Raw genomic sequence first — 21,844 nt, 5'->3', positions numbered from 1 at the left:
GTTAAGGGACTGGACCACCTGACAGATGAGGAGAGGCTGAGAGAGCTGGAACTGTTCCGCCTGGGGAAGAGAAGTCTCAGGGGAATCTCATCTATGTACATAAATACCTGAAGGGAGGGTGCAAAGAGGGCAGAACCAGGATCTTCTCAGTGGTGCCCAGTGACAGGCAACGAGCACACACCGAAACACAGGAGGCTCCATCTGAACCCAACAGTGAGGAGGAGAAAATGTCCATCATCATACTCTTCCAGGTGAAGAATTTCAGATGAAGACTTGCTGTAAGCTCCTCTACACTCCTTTTCTTCTTGAGGAAGGCTAGCACCATGATTTTAGGACCCAGAGGGTCATAGGAAGGGTAAGCATAACACCAGGGAGAGGTGTAACTAATAGGAAGTATATATGTATCAATTCCAACTGTACCACTACCGGAAACTTGCTCTAACTTTATACTTGGAATTATAAGTGTTATTATCTTTGTACCTGGACTAACTCCTTGATTAGATTGCTAATACTTTAATTACAGGAGCAATAAATTCTTCGATCTGTACACAAGGCATGTTTCTCCAGCGCTCATAAATTGCACAAGGTGTTTTGTCTGGTACTCTGCCCTTGAGATCTGGTTTGAATTTGGATGCAGCAGATGGACCCTGCTACATGCAGCTTGCAGCTACCCTCTGTCCTTGCAAGGTTTTGAAAAATGTCATCTCTTGCAAGGCTAGAGGAGATTTGCAGACAGCTTGGATCCAAGCAGCATACAAGATGCACAAGGTCTCTGGAGTGGTCTGACATTCGGAGGGCTCCCAAGAGGATGCAGCGCTGCTCTGAGCATTAGTTTCAGCTCTCATGGGTACTTGTAACTCCAATTCAAGGCAGAGATTTAACGTCTCGGGAAGTCAGGGTTTTCAAGCTCAGTGTCCTAAACTGGAGGTCAAGTTTCAGACTTCAATGCCTTGCTTAGTTTTTCCACAATATGTGACATGGTTTGCATGTGTGCGGTACTGAAGTTTATTGGTCAGACAGTAATTGGAGCTCATCAGATGAAAGGCACTATGGAATGCAGGAGAGTGCTTCATGTTATAATTTGAGTGAAAATGTAAACAATACCCCAAAAGATAGATGTTGTCATTGTAAACTTTGTCTCTGAATTATGCAGATAAGTAGAACAAAATGTAATTCCTTATCAACATATTAATTATTCTTTGATTATACTCTTCAAGTGCTGTAGATGTTCAAATTACATGTGGGCAATCAGATATACATCAGAGAATCTCTACCCATCCGAGGTGGTCTTCATGCTGTGAATTTTTATTAAACACTGAACATTAATACGAAGCTAACTCCCCTTGGAGATAACACTTTGATGTATTAATAAAAAATACTTCTCAGTTCTTGTTTATCATAAATTAAGATTAAAGCACTTTCCTTTGGAGTTCTGTGTGATATGAGTAATTTGTAGTGCAAGAAACATTGTAAGATACAGCACATACAGAAGGGCTCAAATATTCAGGACAGAGGTCCAGATCTATGGCTTGTGCACAGTGTAACGCAAAGTGCCGAGCTCCCTCCCACCTGGTGTTATCAGTATTACCTGCCGTTATCAGCTGATTAACACTCCAAGCAGATCTGCCTTCAGATCCCACTGTTTGCTTACAAGCTCTTTCCATGAAAGGGCCTATTGAGAAAGATGTCCTGTGTATTTCTTCTGAAAAAACTAAACCCCAAAGAGCAGAATGTCAGTTGTTCACACAGTTTGGAAGAAGTTGTCATCTACATACCATCCAGTAACAGGAGGGCTGACATTATCCTAAAAGCACAGGCAAGAGCTGTACCGACACACCCAGATGACTTTTTCTGATTCACAACCATATCGTAATTATTACCACTGAAGTATATCAACATTATTAACACTTCATCATGCCTCAAGACTGTAGCAACACTTCATTTATAAAATGAAGATTAACATAATTTGTGGATATCTACTTTTTTATTATTATTATTTTTGAGAGGATTAAACATCAAAGACCCATATCTGTTCAATGCTTTTTTCCAGCTGCTATTTACTACAAGAATATTACTAATGAGAGCTGCCAGGATGTCCTCTTATGACTGTAGGAAGAAATGAAAAATCAGTAAATTAATACTAAGCACAAATATTATTTTCTTTGTCTGGTCCATCATCTTCCTTTTTGCAGTTAGACTGATCCTATGTCAGTGCCAGATGTGATGTGGTAAGTTGGCTCTGCCATGAGCAGGTGTTGGACCAGACGACCTCTGGTGTTCGATGGTTCTTCTGCTTTTTAGAATTATTTCAGTGACTGAAGAAATAGCACATGCTTATGTAAAGATGTTATTGTGAACTAAATTTTACCGTTTGCTTTGACGGTGCAGTGCTATAAAAACAGTGGAGTCACACTAGTGTGGGTTTCAGCATGATCTAGTCCAGAGCCACTAATTACATGGTTGTACACTGATCTTTAGAGAGTCATGAGAAAAACAAAGACATCAAAGGAAACAATAACTTGCTTACTAAAAAAATAAAATCCTTCCTCATTCTGATTGCACAAAGGCACCCATTTTTATGAAAGTGTCTTCCAAACACTTTTCTCCAACACAAGAACAGTACTAAATGTGGGAAAGTCAAATTAAAGGTTCCTTTTACAGTAGCAGTGGAGCTACTGTTCAGAAAGCTGTTTGGAGAGTTTCCATCACCCATCACATGATGGAATTTTTGTTTAATTTTACTGAACAGATACAGATAACTTTCAATATCAAAGCGGTGAACTCAAAGACCAGAATTTTAAGGATATTTAAATTTCCTAACTGGTAGGGTGCAGATCTTTGAAGATGTTTGAAGTATTTAACTCTCATTTGCCTTCCCAAGCATCTTTAATTCTGATTCACCTGATCCTGCTTTCTACTACTGGGTGGATGCAGACCTGAGTGATTAGGATTGCAGCACATGGATAGTCTACACACTTTGGCACGTACACATCTAAATGAACTTCAAAAACACAAAGGGAAGATTACAGAGTTTTACCAATGAACTGAAATGTTTTGGATATCTCAACTAAAATACTTTGAGGATTTTTCTTCACACAAATTGTTGCTTTCTTTTGTTCAGTCCCCTTTGCGATGAAAGCTGCAGTCCATACGGCTACAGAGCAACATACAGAACTGACACTAACGCAATTCCTACATGATAGCTGTACATAAACATTTATTCGTTCATACTGGAGGGAGGAAGGAACAGACAACTTGGCTATGTTGGTATACTTATTATTTTTAGCATTTTGGCTGAAGTCTCTAGTTTCCTTTCCATACATTTTTGTGTAGAAGGCCGTGGGGGTTTTATGTGCTCCTTCAAGTAGAGAACAGACTTTTAATGTAGTGAAAATGCAGGTTTTCCATTCTGCAGCTCACCTAGGTCTGTTTCCAGCTATTAAAACCATTGTACAAAATAACTGTTCCCTATAACACAAAATTCTGCTGCGGCAGAAATAACACTGGGGATCCATAGTACCAACACTTCTCATTTCCTTACCCTTGTTACACCAAGCCAGATTCATAGGAAACCTGTAATTACTTGACAATAATCATTGCCAGCAATAAAGCAGAATTAGCAAAGAACTAATTAGTGCACCACCCAGGACTAACAACACTCTACACTTTTTTTTACTGTTATTTTTAGCTACAAGCAGGAAAGACGTAAATTGCTCTTTTATTAAATAGCATGAAAGAGCTTAGGTAAGTTAGATGTTTGCAGTTATCACTCCATAAAGCTGGAGTCTGCCCTTCAGCTATGTGGCATATATTACCCAGGAAGAAGACAACAGGAAGGCTGGAGACCTACCAGTACCTGCTCCCTGCCAGTACAGGAAACTGGGTCTGTGGGGTAGACAGCAGGAGACACCAAACCTACTATTTTCATGTCAACGTCTCTAGCTGGATAACAGGAGGGAATACAGAAGGGTTGGCTTTGCAAATGTCAGTGAAATACAGTCCCTGGCACTTTTTTAACTTGCTGGCTGAATTTCAACTATTTCATAATTGTCTAATAGTTGATGGGAAATCAGTGGGACAGTTTCAGTTGCCATCTCATGGATGGAGTCCCTTTGCTCTGACTGATGGAGAGCACATTCCCACTCGTCTGAATCATTACTTGCCTGACTGCGGGCAGAGATGGTTTGGTCACTAGGCAGTGATACCAGCTAGATATTTGGAAAATAAATGACTAATCCTTGCTCAGCCAGACTTTTGGTGGGAAATGAGACACATCACTTAACACTTACACTTCAGTTAAAAAAGGGAAAAAATGTTCTTCCTTCCTTAGGAAGGAAAATTGTGAGACTCGATATGCTGAAGTGGGTACTATGCTCAAAAATATGCTCCAAGTACATGAGGACCACATAGCTACCTTGCACAAAGTGGTGTTCTTTCCTTTGCAACTTCAACAATCCAGTGGCCTGGATATCAGACAGGAGAAGGTTTTTTGGTGCTATTAAGTATTTGGTCCAGCCCTCGGCTATATCTACACTTGTTCGTTTCACAGGAGCATCTGGCCGTAGACAGATGCAAGACACTTGCCCTTCCCACAAATATTTCCCACTTGGAGTTATGAGTTGTCCTAAGCCATGACCTGATTCCTGATCATTTAGAGAGCATTCACCAGGAGATCAATGAATATAACTCCATGCTATAGTTTGAGGTCAGTTTAGTCCAAGAGAGAGGCTAGTGAAGTAAAAATAAACAAATAAAGATCATGGGTTTTTATAAAAACTGAGAAGAGCGTTGAAGTGCATACTTGAAATATTTCCTCTGAACTCTGCAGCGCTGCTGGCACACCACTGTTTCAGCACTTGGTGCTTGTTCAACGTGTGCTACGTGGATGCACCAAGGTCCACATACGTACATTTGCCAAGCAGAATGACAGAAGTACTGTGACTATTTCTGAAAAATGAAGTGTTTATGGCTTGCTCAGTTTCAGAATATGTTTCATAATCTTCAGCACTCACAGTGTGTCACTCATGGGCTTGCAACATATTCCCTCTGAACAGAAGCTGCTTTGTGCTCACCACTGAAGAAGCATGTGCTGTGCGAGTGCCATACTGTATTTTGGCAGTAGCTGTTAGAAGTAAATTTACAGAGGATTAAGGAGATGGAAGGCAGCGTGCTTCGTACTGTAATTCTGCAGAGCATTAAAATACTCTGTTTAAAGAAGAGATGAGAGATGGCTGCTATTCAAAATCTTGGGGCCTGAGCTTCCATTTGTTGGGCAAAATTTCCGTTTGGTCTTCAGGAAAATAAATCCCTGAACAACAGCAGCTGCCCTTGCCCAGAAGGCTTGTGACCTCCTTTGGACGTCACCTCCAGCGCGAGGTGGAAGCCGTCCCCAAAGGCACCAGGCCACCTGGACCCGCTCCAGCTGGAAGGAGCTGCGCTGCCTCTGGGATCAGCTCGGGGCCCTTCCCCATCCCCAGATGTGCTCCGCAAAGAGCAGGATCCAGGGGCTGCTCTGGCTTTATGTCCTCTCAAGGCCAGAAGAATGTGCTGAGGACATGAGCCATTTTTGGCTGTCCGGTGCTACAGTAATGGGATATACAGATAAACACAAAGACTGAAAATTGGTTGTGTACGCTTTGAAGGAAAAGGCAAACTACTTTATTTTCCAAGTCTAGCCTTTTTCTAGACTTGACCTTGGTCTGCACTTTTAAGAATCTGACATTTTTTGATGGTTTATTTCACTTTCAGATTTTGGCAGGGTCTAGCCTCAGATATGCCAGAAGTATGATGAGATAAGTTGTTCTCCAGACAGAAACAGAAGCAGAAAGCAGGCAGTTGCCCACAAAAGATGGTTTCTCCTACGGATCTCACTGTAAAAATGCCTGGCTCAGTTTTCAAAGGGAGAAGCCTAAATCTGACAATGAAATCTCATCAAAATGGAAGTTAAAGATTTTAAATAATCATCTTATGAGCCAACATGTCCCTCTGAACCACTGGTTAAAACTGAACACATGATAAAGGTATTTTGATTTAGGAGATGGGCTATATTTTGCAGTACTTTTTTTACACTGTAGTGGTACTTAGAACTGCGGGACGCATGGCAGCCTGTGGTTGCTGTATTATGGTCTGAAAACTCACTTACCACTAAGTAATCACACTCATGTACTGAAAATTACAGTTTTTCATTTTCTGGTAGACCTTCATCTTTAAAGACAAACAATAACCCAAACAAACCAGCCTGGACTCCGCTGGCTTACCTGCACTGGAGAATGTGCAGGGAAGGCAACACTGCCAAAGGGTGAAAATTATAGCTGTGATGCTCCATTGTCTGATGCTGATTTTGGGAACAGGGCTGGGGTTTTCATTAATGTTTCTGCAACTCCAAGCTAAAGCCAATTGCTAAAAGTAGCCTCAAAACTGAGTCTACAAAGCTACTATAATGCATTTCAAAGCATTTCCTTAATTCATTGTTTACTAATCTGTCCTTTCCTCATCAGGGGCAGAAAAACATACCGAATGCTTATCACCCGCAAGCTCGAATCTCCCTGGAAAGAACTTTTTCAGGAAAATGTTATTGTGATGAGGACTTTCAGGGAGTGCTGGAGTTTCAAAGTTTCTCATGACATTTTGCATTTTTCTTTTAAATGAACAGGGAAAAACTCATCTGGCTCTCATTTGAAATCTCAATAGACTTTAGAAAGGAAATTCCAACCAAAAGTGTATTCCTACACCTAAAAATCTATGTGGGAAGGATGCTGTATGCTTGTCTCAAACCAACAGCAGCCAGGAGAACTGGAGCTAAGGCTGGATCAGCAGCTGACCCACTTGTTCCACACAACGGTAAGGGTCTCTTAGGGGCTGGTTTTATAAACCAGGCTTCAACAGGACATATCAGAAGCTTAGCATTAAGCATATGTTTAAATATCTAGTTGACCTGTCTTCTCAGCAGCCATTTTGTCATCCATGTATCCTATTTATTTATATACATGAGGAATTCTGGATATAAAGGGTGGGAATCATCTCATCTATCTGCAACTGCCTTGGAACTATTAATCCCAAGTGCTCCTGAAGGTCATGGAGAGAAAGAGGGATTTTCATGAAAATTTTCATCTTATCTTAAGGTCTAAAAGAGGTAAAATAGCTTGTGCACAGAAAGTGCTCATTCTTCTCTATGGACTATACATCGAATTTGGGAAGAACAGGCATATAAAGCTAGAGATATTTCCAGTGAGATGAAATAAATTTTAGTTTGAGGCATCTCCTGTTAATGTACTGAGTGACTTAAGGTCTGTAATTTCACCTATTTGCACCTGATTTTCTCCGTTTGCAGTGATGGTGTAAATGATCCGTATTTGTCTTTGCAAAGGGTTTTGAGAGTTATGTAGGAGCATTCCTGTATCGGTGCTTGGTTTTTACCACAAACAGCAAGTATTTCCCACACAAAGCATGTCATTGGATTAATTACTTGACCTCAGAAAACACTAATCTCAAACACAAGCAAGGAAATAAGTACTTGAGTTGTCCACCCCATCTGCATCTTATTCATCGGTTCACCTGCTGATTTCCATAGGATATACATACATGTCACCTACTAGAAGTAAGCTGTGGTTATCAAGATTTCCCCTGCAGTTGATACTATATGTTTTTGGTATTCAGGCTTTCTTTAAGTATCTTAAGCTTATAAACAACTCCAAGTACTTCTAATTTTTAGAATTTGCGAGAAAACTGCTTTTCTTTGCCCAAAGATGTGGGCTGTCTCTGGACAAAGATGTTAGGTCAAAGCACAAGGCCAGCGTAGCTAGTTCTAAGTCAAAGTCAGGTGGAGGGCAGGTCTTCCCAGACCTCTTGGGGAGGTAAGCATCTCCACTTCCAGCACCCCAAGAGTGCTGTTCCCAGCTCTCCTTAGACCTGTCAGGTTAACTGGTTGCTCAGTGCACAGTGGAGACTAAAGCCTCACCAGAGGATTCTTGTAATTGATGCAAAGATGATATAACGGATTTGTAGATATGTAACTCTGCACCTTGCTCCCTGTATCGGTTTCCTACAACTATTAGCGACTGGCTTCTTCCCTGTGGTTTTCTTCTCTTTCAGTTTAGAAACGTTGGGAATAAACTTCTAATAGCAATTTGTTTGTGCCATGCCTGTTGGGCACGCCACGCCACACTGTTACACAAACAGGGAACACGATGTAACACCACGGCAGCAGATTTAGCTAAGATTCAATTGTACTTGATGCCGTCTGCATGTGGGAAGAATGTTCCCTTAAATGAAAAATCTTTGACTGAAAAACAAGTTCATCCTTCACAAGTATGAACCATAACATAGGACAATACACCATCTTTGACTTATGACTTCATCGGTAAGAAAATGGCTTAGCAATGACATTTCTCCTCCAACAGGCAGATGTGCTCCCCATTATATTGTTACTACTGCACACATTTGAATTTGGGATATCCTTTAGAGCTAGTATGAATCCACTGTTTGCTAGGAAGTGGTAACCTGTCCCTCCCAAATAAATTACCTCTGGCTGAACCACCAGTGTTAGGATGGGGGGAAGCTACTGGCTCTTGATTTAGATTATGAGATTGTAAGCAGCTAAACCAAATAGTTCATATTCCCAGGTGCAATTTATTAATTTGTCTCATTTTTACTGTGTTCATCACAGCAGAAACTCAGTGACAGCCTGAGCAAATGCTTTGACTTGCAACACAGAGTCACCTAAAAATTAACGATGAGTTCTTTTCTCAAAAGACTTAAGGACAAACACATTTCCAACACCAGGGCCTCTGAAGAGGAAATACCTCAGGAAGAATATTGTTATTAGGTGACACTGAGCAAATACTTAAGCAAGAGTGATTGAAGCAGACTGTGTAGCCTAAGGATTTAATGAGCAGCTTGGAGGACTTGATGGTCTGAGGCATAGCCTCAGGTCATTAAACCTCAAATGGTTATTAATCCCCAGGAAATGCTTTCTGTCAAGGTCATTAATGCTATTATACAGTGGAAATCGAGGGCGTATTGAGAAATTAGCGTGTAGTCTGTTTGCAGGAGAAATGCCCTCGGTAAGCACGGGCAGGTCATTTCCGGGAGGATGCTGCAGTGTCCACGAGCCAGCCGGCTTGCCTGAACTTCCATGTCACTCTCTGCACCATTTCTAAGCTCCGTCGCTCCTTTGCAGAGTGTCACTACAGGAACTTTATCACTCATCCTGCAGTTAATTGAGCAGCTCAGTGTAACTCCAAGGGATAACATTAACTGAAGTCCCTCCTGCTGAGTAGAGATATCTTAGCATATGTTTTTAGGTCAGAGTCCTGCCCTGCTATTGCCTCTTTTTAGAATAAAAATAGGAAATCTAATTCAACTGATGTATACACTGGTGACCATGGCATTTGACTGAAGGGTGACACTGCACAGGTGCTAGGATTGTTACCCTTTTCTGAGAGTTTTCTAGGATAAAGGTTTCCTTCCACCTCACTGACTTCAAGCAGAAATACCCGGAACCAGAACAAATATATACAGTGGTGACAGCAGGGTTAGCACCAAGAGCCTCACCAGCAGGCAGGGAAGGGTGGTACGTGGTGAGATCCCAGTTTGGGGCTTTGCTCTTGGAGCCCTTCTCTGCACTGGGCGCTCGTGAACGAAGCCTCAGCTTCACAGTCACTGCGATCGCCTTCCCATCAAGGATGGAAAATGCTGGTGCACAGATCCCATGACTTTTTATAAATAGGGTCGAGAGTGAGGCAGTTATTCGTTTGGTGCATTTTATGTAGCTAACAGTCAAAATTGGGTGTCAGGCTTACTTTCTGCTGCTGGTTTATGTTTTGAATTGGGCAAATAAAATCCTGTAATTCTGTTAAATTATCTATGATGTCCATCATCTTTTCCTACATTAGAAGGGTTATACCCATACTTACCATAAAAGACATTTTGAACTTTGAATTACATCTATTTACAAGGGACCTGAAGATCTTTGGTTTCAAAACTATTATTTTATAATGATCAATGCTCGATTTTTAAGGCAATGCAAGACTGCAATCACCTAAATCTGTTCCTTCTGCTCTAAACTAAGCAGGGAAAACAGAAAATTGTTACATAGTAGGATCATTTTGATTACATCCCTGATGATGATTTAGCACCCCAATTATGCAGCTGTCCAAATTAAGAGAAGAAATCTTTCTTCATCAAAGAGCTTGAAGAGATTTAGAAAGCAACAGTGTATTCTACTAAGTAAAAGAAAGAACAAAAGGACATCATGATCTATTTAATTCTTCTGACAATGTCTGCATTAAATGATCAATGCTTCGACTTGCATTGCCATTTGCTCTTTGATTAAGTGCCCTAACATTCACCAGCATCAGCCAGTGCATCCTTACTAAATGGAATGTATGCAAATGTTATTTCAATTACATGTCTCTACGTGAGTGTCAGGAACACACACCCATCTATGGGGAACCATTGTTCGAATGGTTTAACATTTAACCAATGTTAAATTATTGGAGTATAGAAAAGTACTTTAACAATTATATTAAGAAAAAAACACCATTGTATGATATAACTACATAGTTTTTGCCTGTATTTGGATCCTTGATTTTCTGAAGCATATAATATATATGTTTAAGCACTGATGATGTAAAAAATGAAGCTACACTCTTAAGATGTAAAAAATGAAGTTGCACTTTTAAAATATAAATATAGCTGAGTATTTCTAAAATGAAACTTTCACTTAATTTCTGTTAGACATCGGTCCAAATACCTGAAGAAGAACTGCATACATGTCACAGTACAGAAAATTTTATTTGGCAGTACTGGCTTAGACATGGCTGTGAAGCTATAAATCAGATAAAATAAGTATTTGGACACTAAATTATTTTTGGACTTGGAAAATTCCACTAAGGCTATATTTTTATAGCAGTATGTTCCTGTAACCTAGATTGCAATCAAGAGATACATTTAAAGTCATGTTCTGAAGAAAAGATGGATTTAACTTCTGCTTCAAGGGATCCAACTGTGCAGTTTAGTGCTGTCTTGAATAAGGTTGCTTTCCTGATCAGGATTTTCAACAGATTTGTGTCATCGAAATCACTGCACCTAAGCACGTCTAACATTTATTTCTTTGCTTGCTTTGCTGGATTCTACCATAAGGCATACATTGTACTATTTATGTAAGAAATAGATTTGAAAAAACCCCAAGTGTCCTTGATCTCTTCTGTATTTTCAACAAAACAGACAATTCCTTACTGGCGGCCTCCTTTTCTCTTTCTTTTATTTTCATAAGTATACCTCTTCTTTCTGACTCCCCAACTGTTTTTTTACTGTCTTGGTTTCCACACCTATCCCACTAATGCTCAGGATACTTCAGTGAGTCTCTGTCAAATTTCGTTCCTCCATTTGCTCTGATCACTGAGTTTAGGAAAACGTTGAACTCCACTGTCTGTGAAGGCAGTCACATTTCCTTCAGTGGATCTTACACAAACACAGAGTAAGGAATAACTTGATAATACCACCATCTGACTCATGTACTTTGGACTGATAATAACTCTAGCCACATGATGTAAAATGACCATTTTTAAAAAAAAAAAAAAATTTGACTTGGCTTTTTCTCTTCCCAAGAATGACCATGCTCATTTTTATCTTAAAAGTCTTCACCAAAGAAGTTAACAGAAAATAAGACCAAAGTGGAGAGTGAAAGTTCATCTAATCCACTCTCTGCCGAAACCTGCAAGACTAATATTTACTCTTCCTTACAGGAATCCTGGATTCAGGACAAGTCTGAAAAATATATATACTCTGAGATACACCTGACCAAACAGGTTGCTTTGCTCTCAAACCAGCTAGGTGGCAAATTTACTACTCTATGCCGAAGTAGATGTTTTGATGAGACAGTTTGAGCTCTGTTCTCAGATGGAGATGTTAACTCAAGCAGTTCTCAGCCGCCACGGCTGGAACGCAGTGCTTACTTTTCCAGCCCTTGCATTTGACTACTTCTGGATTGCCACATCTGTAGCTATTCAGCAGAAGCTCAGTAAATTTCTCATCTTTTCCTGCAAAACAGTATCTTATATGCCTACCATGCTGGCATCTCAGCACCATTTACATCCCTGCTTACAGAAACGGTGGCCTTTCATACGGTGCTGCTTTCCACGGTTTGTAAGGGGTGCTGGATGATAACCTCCGCTGCACCGCCCAGATTAGTTAACCATCACTTCTTCTGATGAATACTAAAGAGCAGGTCTCACCAAACTGTCGCAGGTTTGTTCGGATGAGAGGTCTGCACAACTGTGAGTTTCAGAAGGCAGCAGAGTAGATTCCAGGAAAGCAAAAATGAATCAAAAGCTAAGAATACACTTTGGGTGAAACATGGAAGAGAAAATTGCCAGTTCTTCAAATAACATTGTTTATTTAACAGTATTTTGTTGGGAGGACCTACAAAACTGCAGTGACTAAGAATAACTGTGACTACTCATGTCATGATAATGTGACGGATTATCATGAAAGTCTACTCTTAAGAGAACAATATTTGTGTCAGGCAAATACTGCTCTTCTAAATAGCCCATGGTTATCCTGTACTAGGCACAAGGAACAAGAAGTGTGTCTGACCAGGCAGGAGTATGTTCTTTCAAATAAAGAAAACCCCCAAATTATAATCGTAGTGATAAATACCTCTCCGAAACAGTATTTCACAGTGCACATTTTTGCCAAACATCAGACGTTCTCACTATTAGTAAATAACCTGAAGAATACATTCCTACCTAGTATGAGTGAAAATATCAGAATTTAGCCCTAAAAGCTTTTGTATACAAAGCCTTACAAATAGTTCACAGATAATAATGACTGTTTTTCTCTGCTTCTCCGAAGAAAAATGCTCAGTCAAATATATACTTAATTATATATAGCTGTTCAAATAGATTGACAGGATTTGAAGAACCAAATCTCTCTATGTGTAACCAAGCCTCTACATTTAGCTGGTGTCTCTGCAATGCTCAGCATACATAACGTAGTAAAGAAGCATCAATTAATATTACTTTGCTGTCGTTTATTGTTTGTCTTCAGTCTCAGAACCTGAGCACTAACACTCCCTAATGACCTCCTAAAGCATCAATGCAGAGATCGCACGCCTCCTCATTGCCTGCTTTTTTCTATTTCCTTTCCTTTAAAATATTTCAAGGCTGAGGTAATAGCACACAGAAAAGATGGTATTTACTCTCTCTTCCAATGCAGACAGGTTTTGAAGCAATGCAGTAGAGCTATCCCCAAAAAACAGTTTCATAGAATCATAGATCATAGAATCATAGAATGGTTTGGGCTGGAAGGGACCTCAAAGATCATCTAGTTCCAACCCCCCTGCCATGGGCAGGGACACCCTCCACTAGACCACGTTGCCCAAAGGCCCATCCAACCTGGCCTTGAACACTTCTAGGCATGGGGCATCCACAGCTTCTCTGGGCAACCTGTTCCAGTGCCTCACCAACCCCATAAAGAAGAATTTCTTCCTAGTATCTTAACTAAATCTAGCCTCCTTCAGCTTAAAAGTTTGCTACATTTCAATTTGCACACGTTGAGTGTGAGCATTCCTGAAGGCAACTCCTATACTACCAAACTGAGGCATATCTGCCTCCCAGCTTAATACCTGTTGGCTCAGTTTTAAGCTTCAGTTTACAGTCTGCCTTAGTAGCTCACCCGATGTGCAATGAACAGAATCCAACTAGATTTTGCAGGGAATTGCATGAAGAAATCCCCAAATGTCCTCTACTATTGTTTTCCATTTTTTATGATGAGGAAGTTGACACTGTGGTCAGAAAGGAGAGAAATACAGATGCAAAACCAACCATTTAAAAAGGTAGTCTTAGGAAAAGCTGTTATTCAAGTGTCTGTCAGGGGGATCAGGTACAATTGCTCTGCTCCATTAATTTTTAATCACATCTGGCAACTGGCCTCGAAAGTCTCCAAGACTTTATGATACCTTGAAATGAAAAGGGCAAAACATTCTCCTCCATCATTTTGGAAGACATCAGGGCATTAGCATCTGTAGTAAGTGTAAAGACCCTTCCAAAGCAGCCTTTAAGAGCTGTGCTCTAACGGAGCTGCTCAAAGTACGGCAGTCAATCGTTAAGACCAGTAACACCAGCTCATTTTTACCATGATGATACCATACCCCTAAGGCAAATATGGCTTTCAGAAGATGAAAAAATGAGAAAGGACAGCCTCACAAATGAGTCAATTATCCTTAACTGAAATATAATACATAGCTTTACAATGAGTTTTTACCTGGAAATTACCTAGGAATTTATTTCATCCATAACTATACAAAATTTCTAAGATATTTAGATCCCTTCTGCCAGCCTCCCAAAAATAATTCTACTGGAAATGCCTGTAATGGCCACCAAGAATTAAAAGCACACAGTAATGGGCATCTACCTTGACTGTAAGCTGTGATCTGTGTAGCTTGTTGTGTACACCAGAATTCTTGCAGGGACTTCTAGTTAGGGGCAATTTCCTTTAATAAAAACCACAACTGGGTATATTTAGAAATAATTTTATTTTCTGACCTTACGTTTCTCCTAAAATCCTATATCCTAACCGTAGTCTCCAGACTGCCAAATCTTACTTCCAAGAATTATTTTTCTAATATCATTGCTGCCTCCTGTCTCTGCCATTGTTTTCTCAAGTACATGAATTTGACCCTCTGCACTACAAAAGCTTCCAGGACCTCACTACAGTAACCTTACAGTCATCTCTTTCTTTGTCCATTTTGGACATCTGCAATGAGCATGTGCTCCCTTGAGACTACCAAGTCTTTTCCTCTCTTTAATCATTTCCTAAAGACGATATGTTGATTCAGACAGGAAAATGTATACCTGCAATCAAATACAAAAGATGTCCTGAAAGAATTGTCAGTTGGCCCACTATAAAGACAAGAGGGCTAAGGGGAAGACACATCAGAAATATTCGAATTTGGTCTCATATGGAATATGCCCCTAATCTGAAGATGTTTTGATTCAAGTTAGGTACTGGTTCATGCCAGTCCTTTTTAAAGTCTCCTGTCCTTAGGTTATGAGAGACTCTCAAGTATATTGAATAATAATAATAGTAATACTCAAGTATATGAATAGTAATGAATAGTAATACTCAAGTATTTTGTGACTGCAGGTGAAAACGTACTCAGTGCTTTACCTGTTAAATTCCCCACTCAGCCGTATTTCCTTCTGGATGAAAACACTGCTGCTTGGAAACCCCTCACATCCCTACCCACACCCAGAGAAGTTACACTTTCAAAAGCAAAGTTTGACTTCTATCAAATTTCTGAAGGAATAACATTAGCACTGCTCTTTTAATACCGTGCTCCTTTATTCAGGAGGGTTATTTTTCTGCAGTCTAGGAGATGAGCACTGAAGGGCTTTCAGATTAATGCTCAGGGTGTTCAGGTTAGATATTTTTCCAGGAGTGCTCTGCTCCCTGAGGGCATCCCGTGAGATAAGGATACTGTTCTGACAGCCCAAGATGGTGCTTTGTGATTTCTCCCTGAGGAGACCCAGTATCACCCCAGATGGACTCTGCAGTGATATCCAATAGTGTGAAAACACACTAGAAGTCTCATTCGATAAATAATAAATATGAGTATATTTTTATTACTGTTCTCATGCAGAAACTATATGCCCTGCTGTGCAAATAGAAGAGTACGCTCTCCCTGAGATTAACATTTTGGGTCAAGCTTTTCAAGCAAAGATTTCTCTCCTGAAGTGTATGTGTACACAAGCCCTACTCGGTCCAAGAGTTGTTCCATATAAATTGGCATAAACTTAGAACTGAGAATCGTTTTGTACATGGAGTAAGACAGAATTCCCCTCCCTGGTATAGCCTAATTCAGAACAGTCTTTGTAGACCAGACACCTCATACATCGGGGTTAAAAACTTCAGAGCGATGGTGTATTTTAGGAAACTAAAGCAATGTGATGTTGGGTTCCCGCCCTGAGTGGCTTCTCCCCACTGAGTACTGGGGGAACTGGGGAGACCCACCTCTCCAGGCTGAAGCCAGTCTCTGGCCGCTACTCTCCTAACTCCCACTCGCAGAAGTGGTGACAGCACGAGAAGATCCTAAGCCAAATGGACACTCTGAAGGTCTAGCCACATGTATTGTGGTGGATCACCACAGACGGAAACAGAGAAATTACTATGCAGATTCAAACTGATTAAAAAAATGCTAGAATAGCTTTAGGAGGGAGCTGCCTGAGGTCTGAAAGCAAAGGATAAATCCTAAATTATAAACACTTTGGTGGGTTCCACATGCGAAATATTTTTGGCACTGTAATATACTCAATTTCTGTGACTTTTACTGAACAATTTGTGTCAATCTGATTTTCAAGAGGAAAAGTAGTTTTCAAGAGTAGCCAGGAGCATCTCTGGATGCCTTTCTTGAACTGCCAGTAGCTGAATTGCCCTTAGATAATTCAAGACAAGCTCCACATCAATGGAAAAAACTCCTGCCCATTCATAGTTAATCCTTTTTTTTTTTTTTTTTAACATTCTGAAGAATAAACCATATGTGTGAGCCATGATATTTTTATAACTGCAGATGGGGAGACACAGAAGGAGATGGAAGGCTAAACACAGCATTCATGACCTTCTAAAACTCTTCCTGACTGTACAGACATTTTAATATAGTTTGAGATGTTATATGCAAGTTTATTTCTCTTTTAAATGTTATTTAATAGAAGGTACATAGAGTTAATAATATTTTTAAAGGTGGCAAAGTAGGAGATGACCAAAATAACTGTCACTTTATTGGTGCAATGTGCTGATATAACTTTAGCCATCTATAAGCTGTATAGTTGTTTACTGTGCTTAATAAACTCAGGCCAAATTCATCACTGGCTATCCATCTGCTGGGCTGGAATACATTAGGGATGAACTGGCAGGGTGAGTAGCATATTTTTCTTATGATGAGTTGCTCAACAATTTTTCACTATAATACTTTAAAAGATTTTATGGCAAACCTAAAAATGTGTTCCTTTTATTGTCTGTCTCCACAACATAGCTCATAGAGCTTCACCTACTAATTTCCTCATAACGCTTTTAATTTCTGCTTGCGTTACAGTATATTTGTACTACTGCTTCCTAAGAAAATAATAGTCATACCACCTGTCTCTATGGGACACCCCCTCCCACCCACCCCCACCCACCCCCTATAATTTCAGAATCTATTGGCCAATTTCAGTCAAATCTGACAGCGGGAGTCAGATACCACATTACAGAAAAGCTGTTGCAGAGAAAAGTGTACAAATTAGTACTCCAGTAAGGGAAAGGCATTTGTGGGGTGACCCACTATCCATGCTGAGAAGCAGCAGACAGTTGGCTAAAGAGTACACAGCACTCTGCCAGTGTATGTACCACTTTCCCGACAAATATTTAAGGGATGGGAGAGAGATCTGGGGAGTGGCATGGAAGAGGAGAAGTAAGGACTTGGCTTCAGTGAGATGGGGGGAAGGAATCGAAATCCATAGGGAATTAGGCTGCACTGATACCAGTGCTCAGAAAGCAGATCATTTAGTTCAACTTTACAATATTCTCTAAGGAATAAAGGTCAACCACTACTCATCACTGGGCAATGGGCTGCTCCAACTTTTGGCAGCTCCAGAATGACTCATACTAGGAACTTATCACTGCTGCATTCTTCGCCAGTGTTGCAGGAGTGACTGCATAATGTCCTCACAGCATAATGCCCTCACACTGTCCTCACAGCCCTGTCCCTCCCACCGCTTCCTTCTTTAGAAATTCCAAGAGAAGAAGATGCTGAAGGGCTGTGACACTGAGTAGGAGCTCTGCAGCCTACCTCTGCCCTCAGCTATGTACTGGCCTGGGTCCAAAAAAAGCTCCTAAAAGAGACATTTGGAAGAAAGGACCCTGGAGCACCGTATTTCCCAGTGCTACAGATCTACTAAGCTGTGGCACAACCTAGAAGAGACAACCAAAAATGAGGAAATAATCATGCCCATAGAAAAACAACAAGCAACCAGCCATTCCCTAAATACACAAGTCCAACTTCACTGGAGACTCATCCTCTGTTCCACAAACCATGTCAAAACCAAAGGCTGTACAAAGCCCACCTTCTATATGTAATGCATCTACCAGAACAAAGCTTTCACTTGGCATTTTTTGTGGTGCGAAGGGAGAAATTTGCACAAGTGTTACCATTGTTTTTATTTCATTACAAACCTCAGCCAAAATCAGAACCTTATAACAGTCAGTGCTCCTCAAACGTTCAATGACAAACGAGCTGGTGCCTTACAAAATTTACAGCCCTCACAGACAGAGAGAAAAGGATAAGAAACAAAAGCATGGAGACTTACGGATGGTCATCCTATGAAGGGAGGAATTTAGCTCCTCTGAGTTAAATGTAGAAGATTGAGCTCAACCCTCTCAGACCAAGTAGAGCCCAGGACCTCCTCTCTCTGGGGGGAGTGCTCTAATTCTTGGGTGGTTATGCGAGAGGAAGATAAGTCACATCCATCTTCAAATGAGTAAATGGATCCTGACTGCATGGAGGTGCCAGCATTTATTTCCTATTGTTCCTCTATATTCCCAATGGAAGAGGTATTTACTTGAATGAGGCAGACTGAATCATCCTCGGGTGGGTGGATGGATGGAGAGGGGGAACGGATCTCCCCAGGTCTTCAGTAAGCAACTGCTACTCTGCTTAGACCGTACAAGGAATTTAAGCAGCTATGACAAATGGACTGGACCATCTGCTTAACCCTGGGTACCTAAAAGCTTGAATTAAATGGACCGGGTTGTCCACAAAACACATGGCTTCTCTAGCAAATGCCAGCGTTTCTTGATTTTTCATACAAATACCATGGTATTGCTAATTATAGTGGGCCTGACTTTCATCTGGAATAAATTAGTGTTGTTGCTGCCAAAGACTGGCCCAGAAAATCCATGTAAAACTGCAGGATCCTTGCAAGAAAATGAGACTCTGTGTTAGTGGAGCCTTGTTGCTAGGAAAGCCTGTTGTTGAATGTTTTAATCCAAAAGATTAAAAACATGATTTCACATTATGGTCTCTGACTTAGCATGGTAAACAGCCTTCAAAACCACAATCTAGTAACAGTGCCTTTGTCCCTGCTTGCCGTCAATGGCAGACTCTTTTCTCTTTCTTTTTTTTCAAAGTTATCCACAAAAATAAAACAGGATAAAACCAGAAACCAAGCACTTTTTCAAAGGTAGAACATAATTTAATCTTTAAGACAGAAAACAGAAGAGCGTGGGTTTTCTCTGACTGAGGACTTCTTGTAATTTCACTGGAGATAAATATTTAGATAACAACCAATGGGATATTTAATTGTCGGGAACTATTATATTTAAAGAAAGTGCTAGAGATTTTCAGGCTTGTTTTCCTATGTGTGTTGACAACCCATTCCCATCATTTACACTCTGTATGACATATAAATACAATCACTGCTATAATTTGTAAATTGTTAATATTAGGACTGCAGGGATGGCTATGCTTTCAGTTCTACATAAAGACGACAGCTTTGACATCAAAATCTGGCTGAACTTCCATTACTTTCCTATCCGTTATTCGTATTCCTACTCCTCCTCGGCCTCCCTATTTTTTTTCTTCTTGCTCCCCTGCCTGATTTGATCTGGGAAGCTGCACATCCTGCCTGCTCTTGGCTCCTGTGATACTCATAAACCAAGAAACAAACACACACACAAGGGGGAAGAGACAAAACCAAAACCACGAGGATATTTGGTAAATCTAACTATGTGGATCTCTCCAGCTGTGCACGTAATCAGGCAATTGCACCATCTGAACCGAGACACGGTATCCCGCCTGCCCTTTCCATCCTCTCCCCTGCTCGGTTTATGTGAAAATGAAAGGTCTTCAGGTCAGCACCATGACTTCTTATAAACGTAACCAGCACTCACAGAAATATGGCTGGCGATGGGACAATTGGTTCGTTAAACGCTACTGTCCTGAGTCAGGAACTAACCCTTAGACCTGACAAACCCACAATGGGTAGAACAAGAGTAAAAGATTCTTGAGTTTCAGGACCTACTCTCAATACTATTTCAGATTTACTCTTAGTTGAGGTTAAGTTTTCCGTATCTCAGCTTATCTAAGTGTAAAATAAATTCTATACTAATACTTAGTTCAAAGAGATCCTGCAAAGAATTACTAATTGGAATTCGAAATCTCTGGAGGAAAAGCACCATGTAGTATCTAACAACTGGAACTGCATGGACAGAGTCTCCAGTTGGTTACCCGTGAAGCCACAGCTAAGACACTAGGTTAACAGACACAGCAAAAGAACTTTAATAAGAAATGCATGTATCAGTAGATAAAGTATTTAATAACTTTATCAGTATGCATTTGTCAAACTTGGTTGGGTTTTGTGTACCGCAGCAGAAACACCTCCAAAAGGATCGAAAGAATGTTATTTCCCATATCAGAAAAATAATTTTACTTAGAGAATAAGAAAGTGAAACCACCTCTCACAAAGAGAAATGAACGTGTAAGATGATGTAGCTCTGAAACAAATTACATCTATTCTACTAATCAATAAAATACAGTTGCCAAGGCAACGCTGACATCAGAAAGTGAAATACAGAGGTCCGTCTTACATAAACACATACACATACCAATATGTTATGTGAACTTTTGCAATCTAGCAGTGACTTCAAGGAAAAATATGTTTTTACAAAAGAACACATATTTTCCCAGGCTTGATAGATTCTTGTGCAAGAGCTTTTATGAGATTTTACACAAGTTGTATTTTGTTTGGTAGTCTTTGTTCTTGTTCTTTTCTTACTGGAAACAAAGAAACGTTGGGGAAAAAATGCTTTCAATGAAAATTAATTCTAGCTATTAAAGTGACTTAAAATAGTGATGACTGGATGGGGGGAAGAAACTCTACCAAAGCGTTTGAATATTGATCCTGAATATAGTTAAGATGATTAAAAGTTTGAATTTGTAGATCCTATTTGTATTATATTATGCAGATCTCAAGGGACAAATTCTGAGTACCAAGATTGTAAATAAGAAAGGATTTTTTTGCACAGTACTTACAATTCTCTTTAGATGTGCCTTTAACCTGAAGGCTCAGTTCTGCCACCTTATTCAACAACTATTATAATCCCACTGAACTGAGTGGAATGAACCACAGAGCAAGATGCTATTGAGCATGACTATAGGTGATACCAGCCAGCCTTTTCTCATCTCTTATTTTGTATTTAAATTGAACAGTTCATTAAATTATTTCATAGCTCACTACCAGAGCCTCTCAGTACAAATGTAGGTTGCTGGTACAGGCTGCTTCTTTCGCTGTAGCTAAATAAAGCCCAGGTTTCCCAACGATGTTCACAACTCCTTGCCCCTTTTTGCAAAAACCACGGACAATACCTGCCGGTCACAGGATACCACCTTATGGCTCCCTAAATTACTGCTCGTGTTTCACCCATCTGTGTGCTCAGCCACTGGGAGCTGGCAGATATTTTCTTAACTTGGATGCCATAGCAACCAGGGCTGAGGAATTAAGGCAGAACTACAGCTGTCTATTGAATTCACTCTGGAAGCTTGGGTGGGCAATATAAATGTAATATAAATAAATAATATGAAGCGTGAGGGTGTTCGACTGCTGCCTTAAAGGTCTTTCAGTATGCTCATTATCAGTGTCAGGCTTTCAAGACTATTTTCTGAAAGATGATTTTCAAACAATTTTTAAAATGAACTGGTTTAGGTTGTTCAGCACCTAAGTTCACGGAAAAACTCCAATGGAGATATCCCACTGAGATCTGGGTCAGCCTCCTAATTTTCAGTTTAGTTAAAAAAGTGAAGTAACTCATT

The 21,844-nt window shown here is 40.2% G+C and overlaps 1 protein-coding gene and 1 long non-coding RNA gene across 7 annotated transcripts in view; both read right to left on the bottom strand.

Annotated features, from left to right (window-relative positions):
* Positions 1 to 21,844, bottom strand: part of STARD13 (StAR related lipid transfer domain containing 13) — a 305,468-nt gene that overhangs the window by 50,946 nt on the left and 232,678 nt on the right. Inside the window, exon 1 of one of the 6 annotated variants that reach the window (XM_075742022.1) lies at positions 18,345 to 21,049. The exons of the other annotated variants lie outside the window; for them this stretch is intronic. Coding sequence (XP_075598137.1) covers positions 18,345 to 18,354 — 10 coding nt within the window. The 5' untranslated portion in view covers positions 18,355 to 21,049. Of the gene's footprint in view, positions 1 to 18,344; positions 21,050 to 21,844 lie in introns of those variants that run through there. 6 annotated transcript variants of the gene reach the window in all.
* On the bottom strand, positions 746 to 3,967 carry LOC142599907 (uncharacterized). The gene is made up of 3 exons (XR_012833360.1): positions 3,851 to 3,967; positions 1,589 to 1,804; positions 746 to 1,047 (listed from the first exon to the last, which is right to left on the bottom strand). It is a non-coding gene; the product is annotated as an uncharacterized LOC142599907 (long non-coding RNA).

This window comes from Balearica regulorum, chromosome 1, assembly GCF_011004875.1.
Source record: "Balearica regulorum gibbericeps isolate bBalReg1 chromosome 1, bBalReg1.pri, whole genome shotgun sequence".
Taxonomy (NCBI): Eukaryota; Metazoa; Chordata; class Aves; order Gruiformes; family Gruidae; genus Balearica; species Balearica regulorum.
The sequence above is the reverse complement of the archived record's forward strand: the minus strand, read 5'-3'. Positions and strand labels throughout refer to the sequence as shown.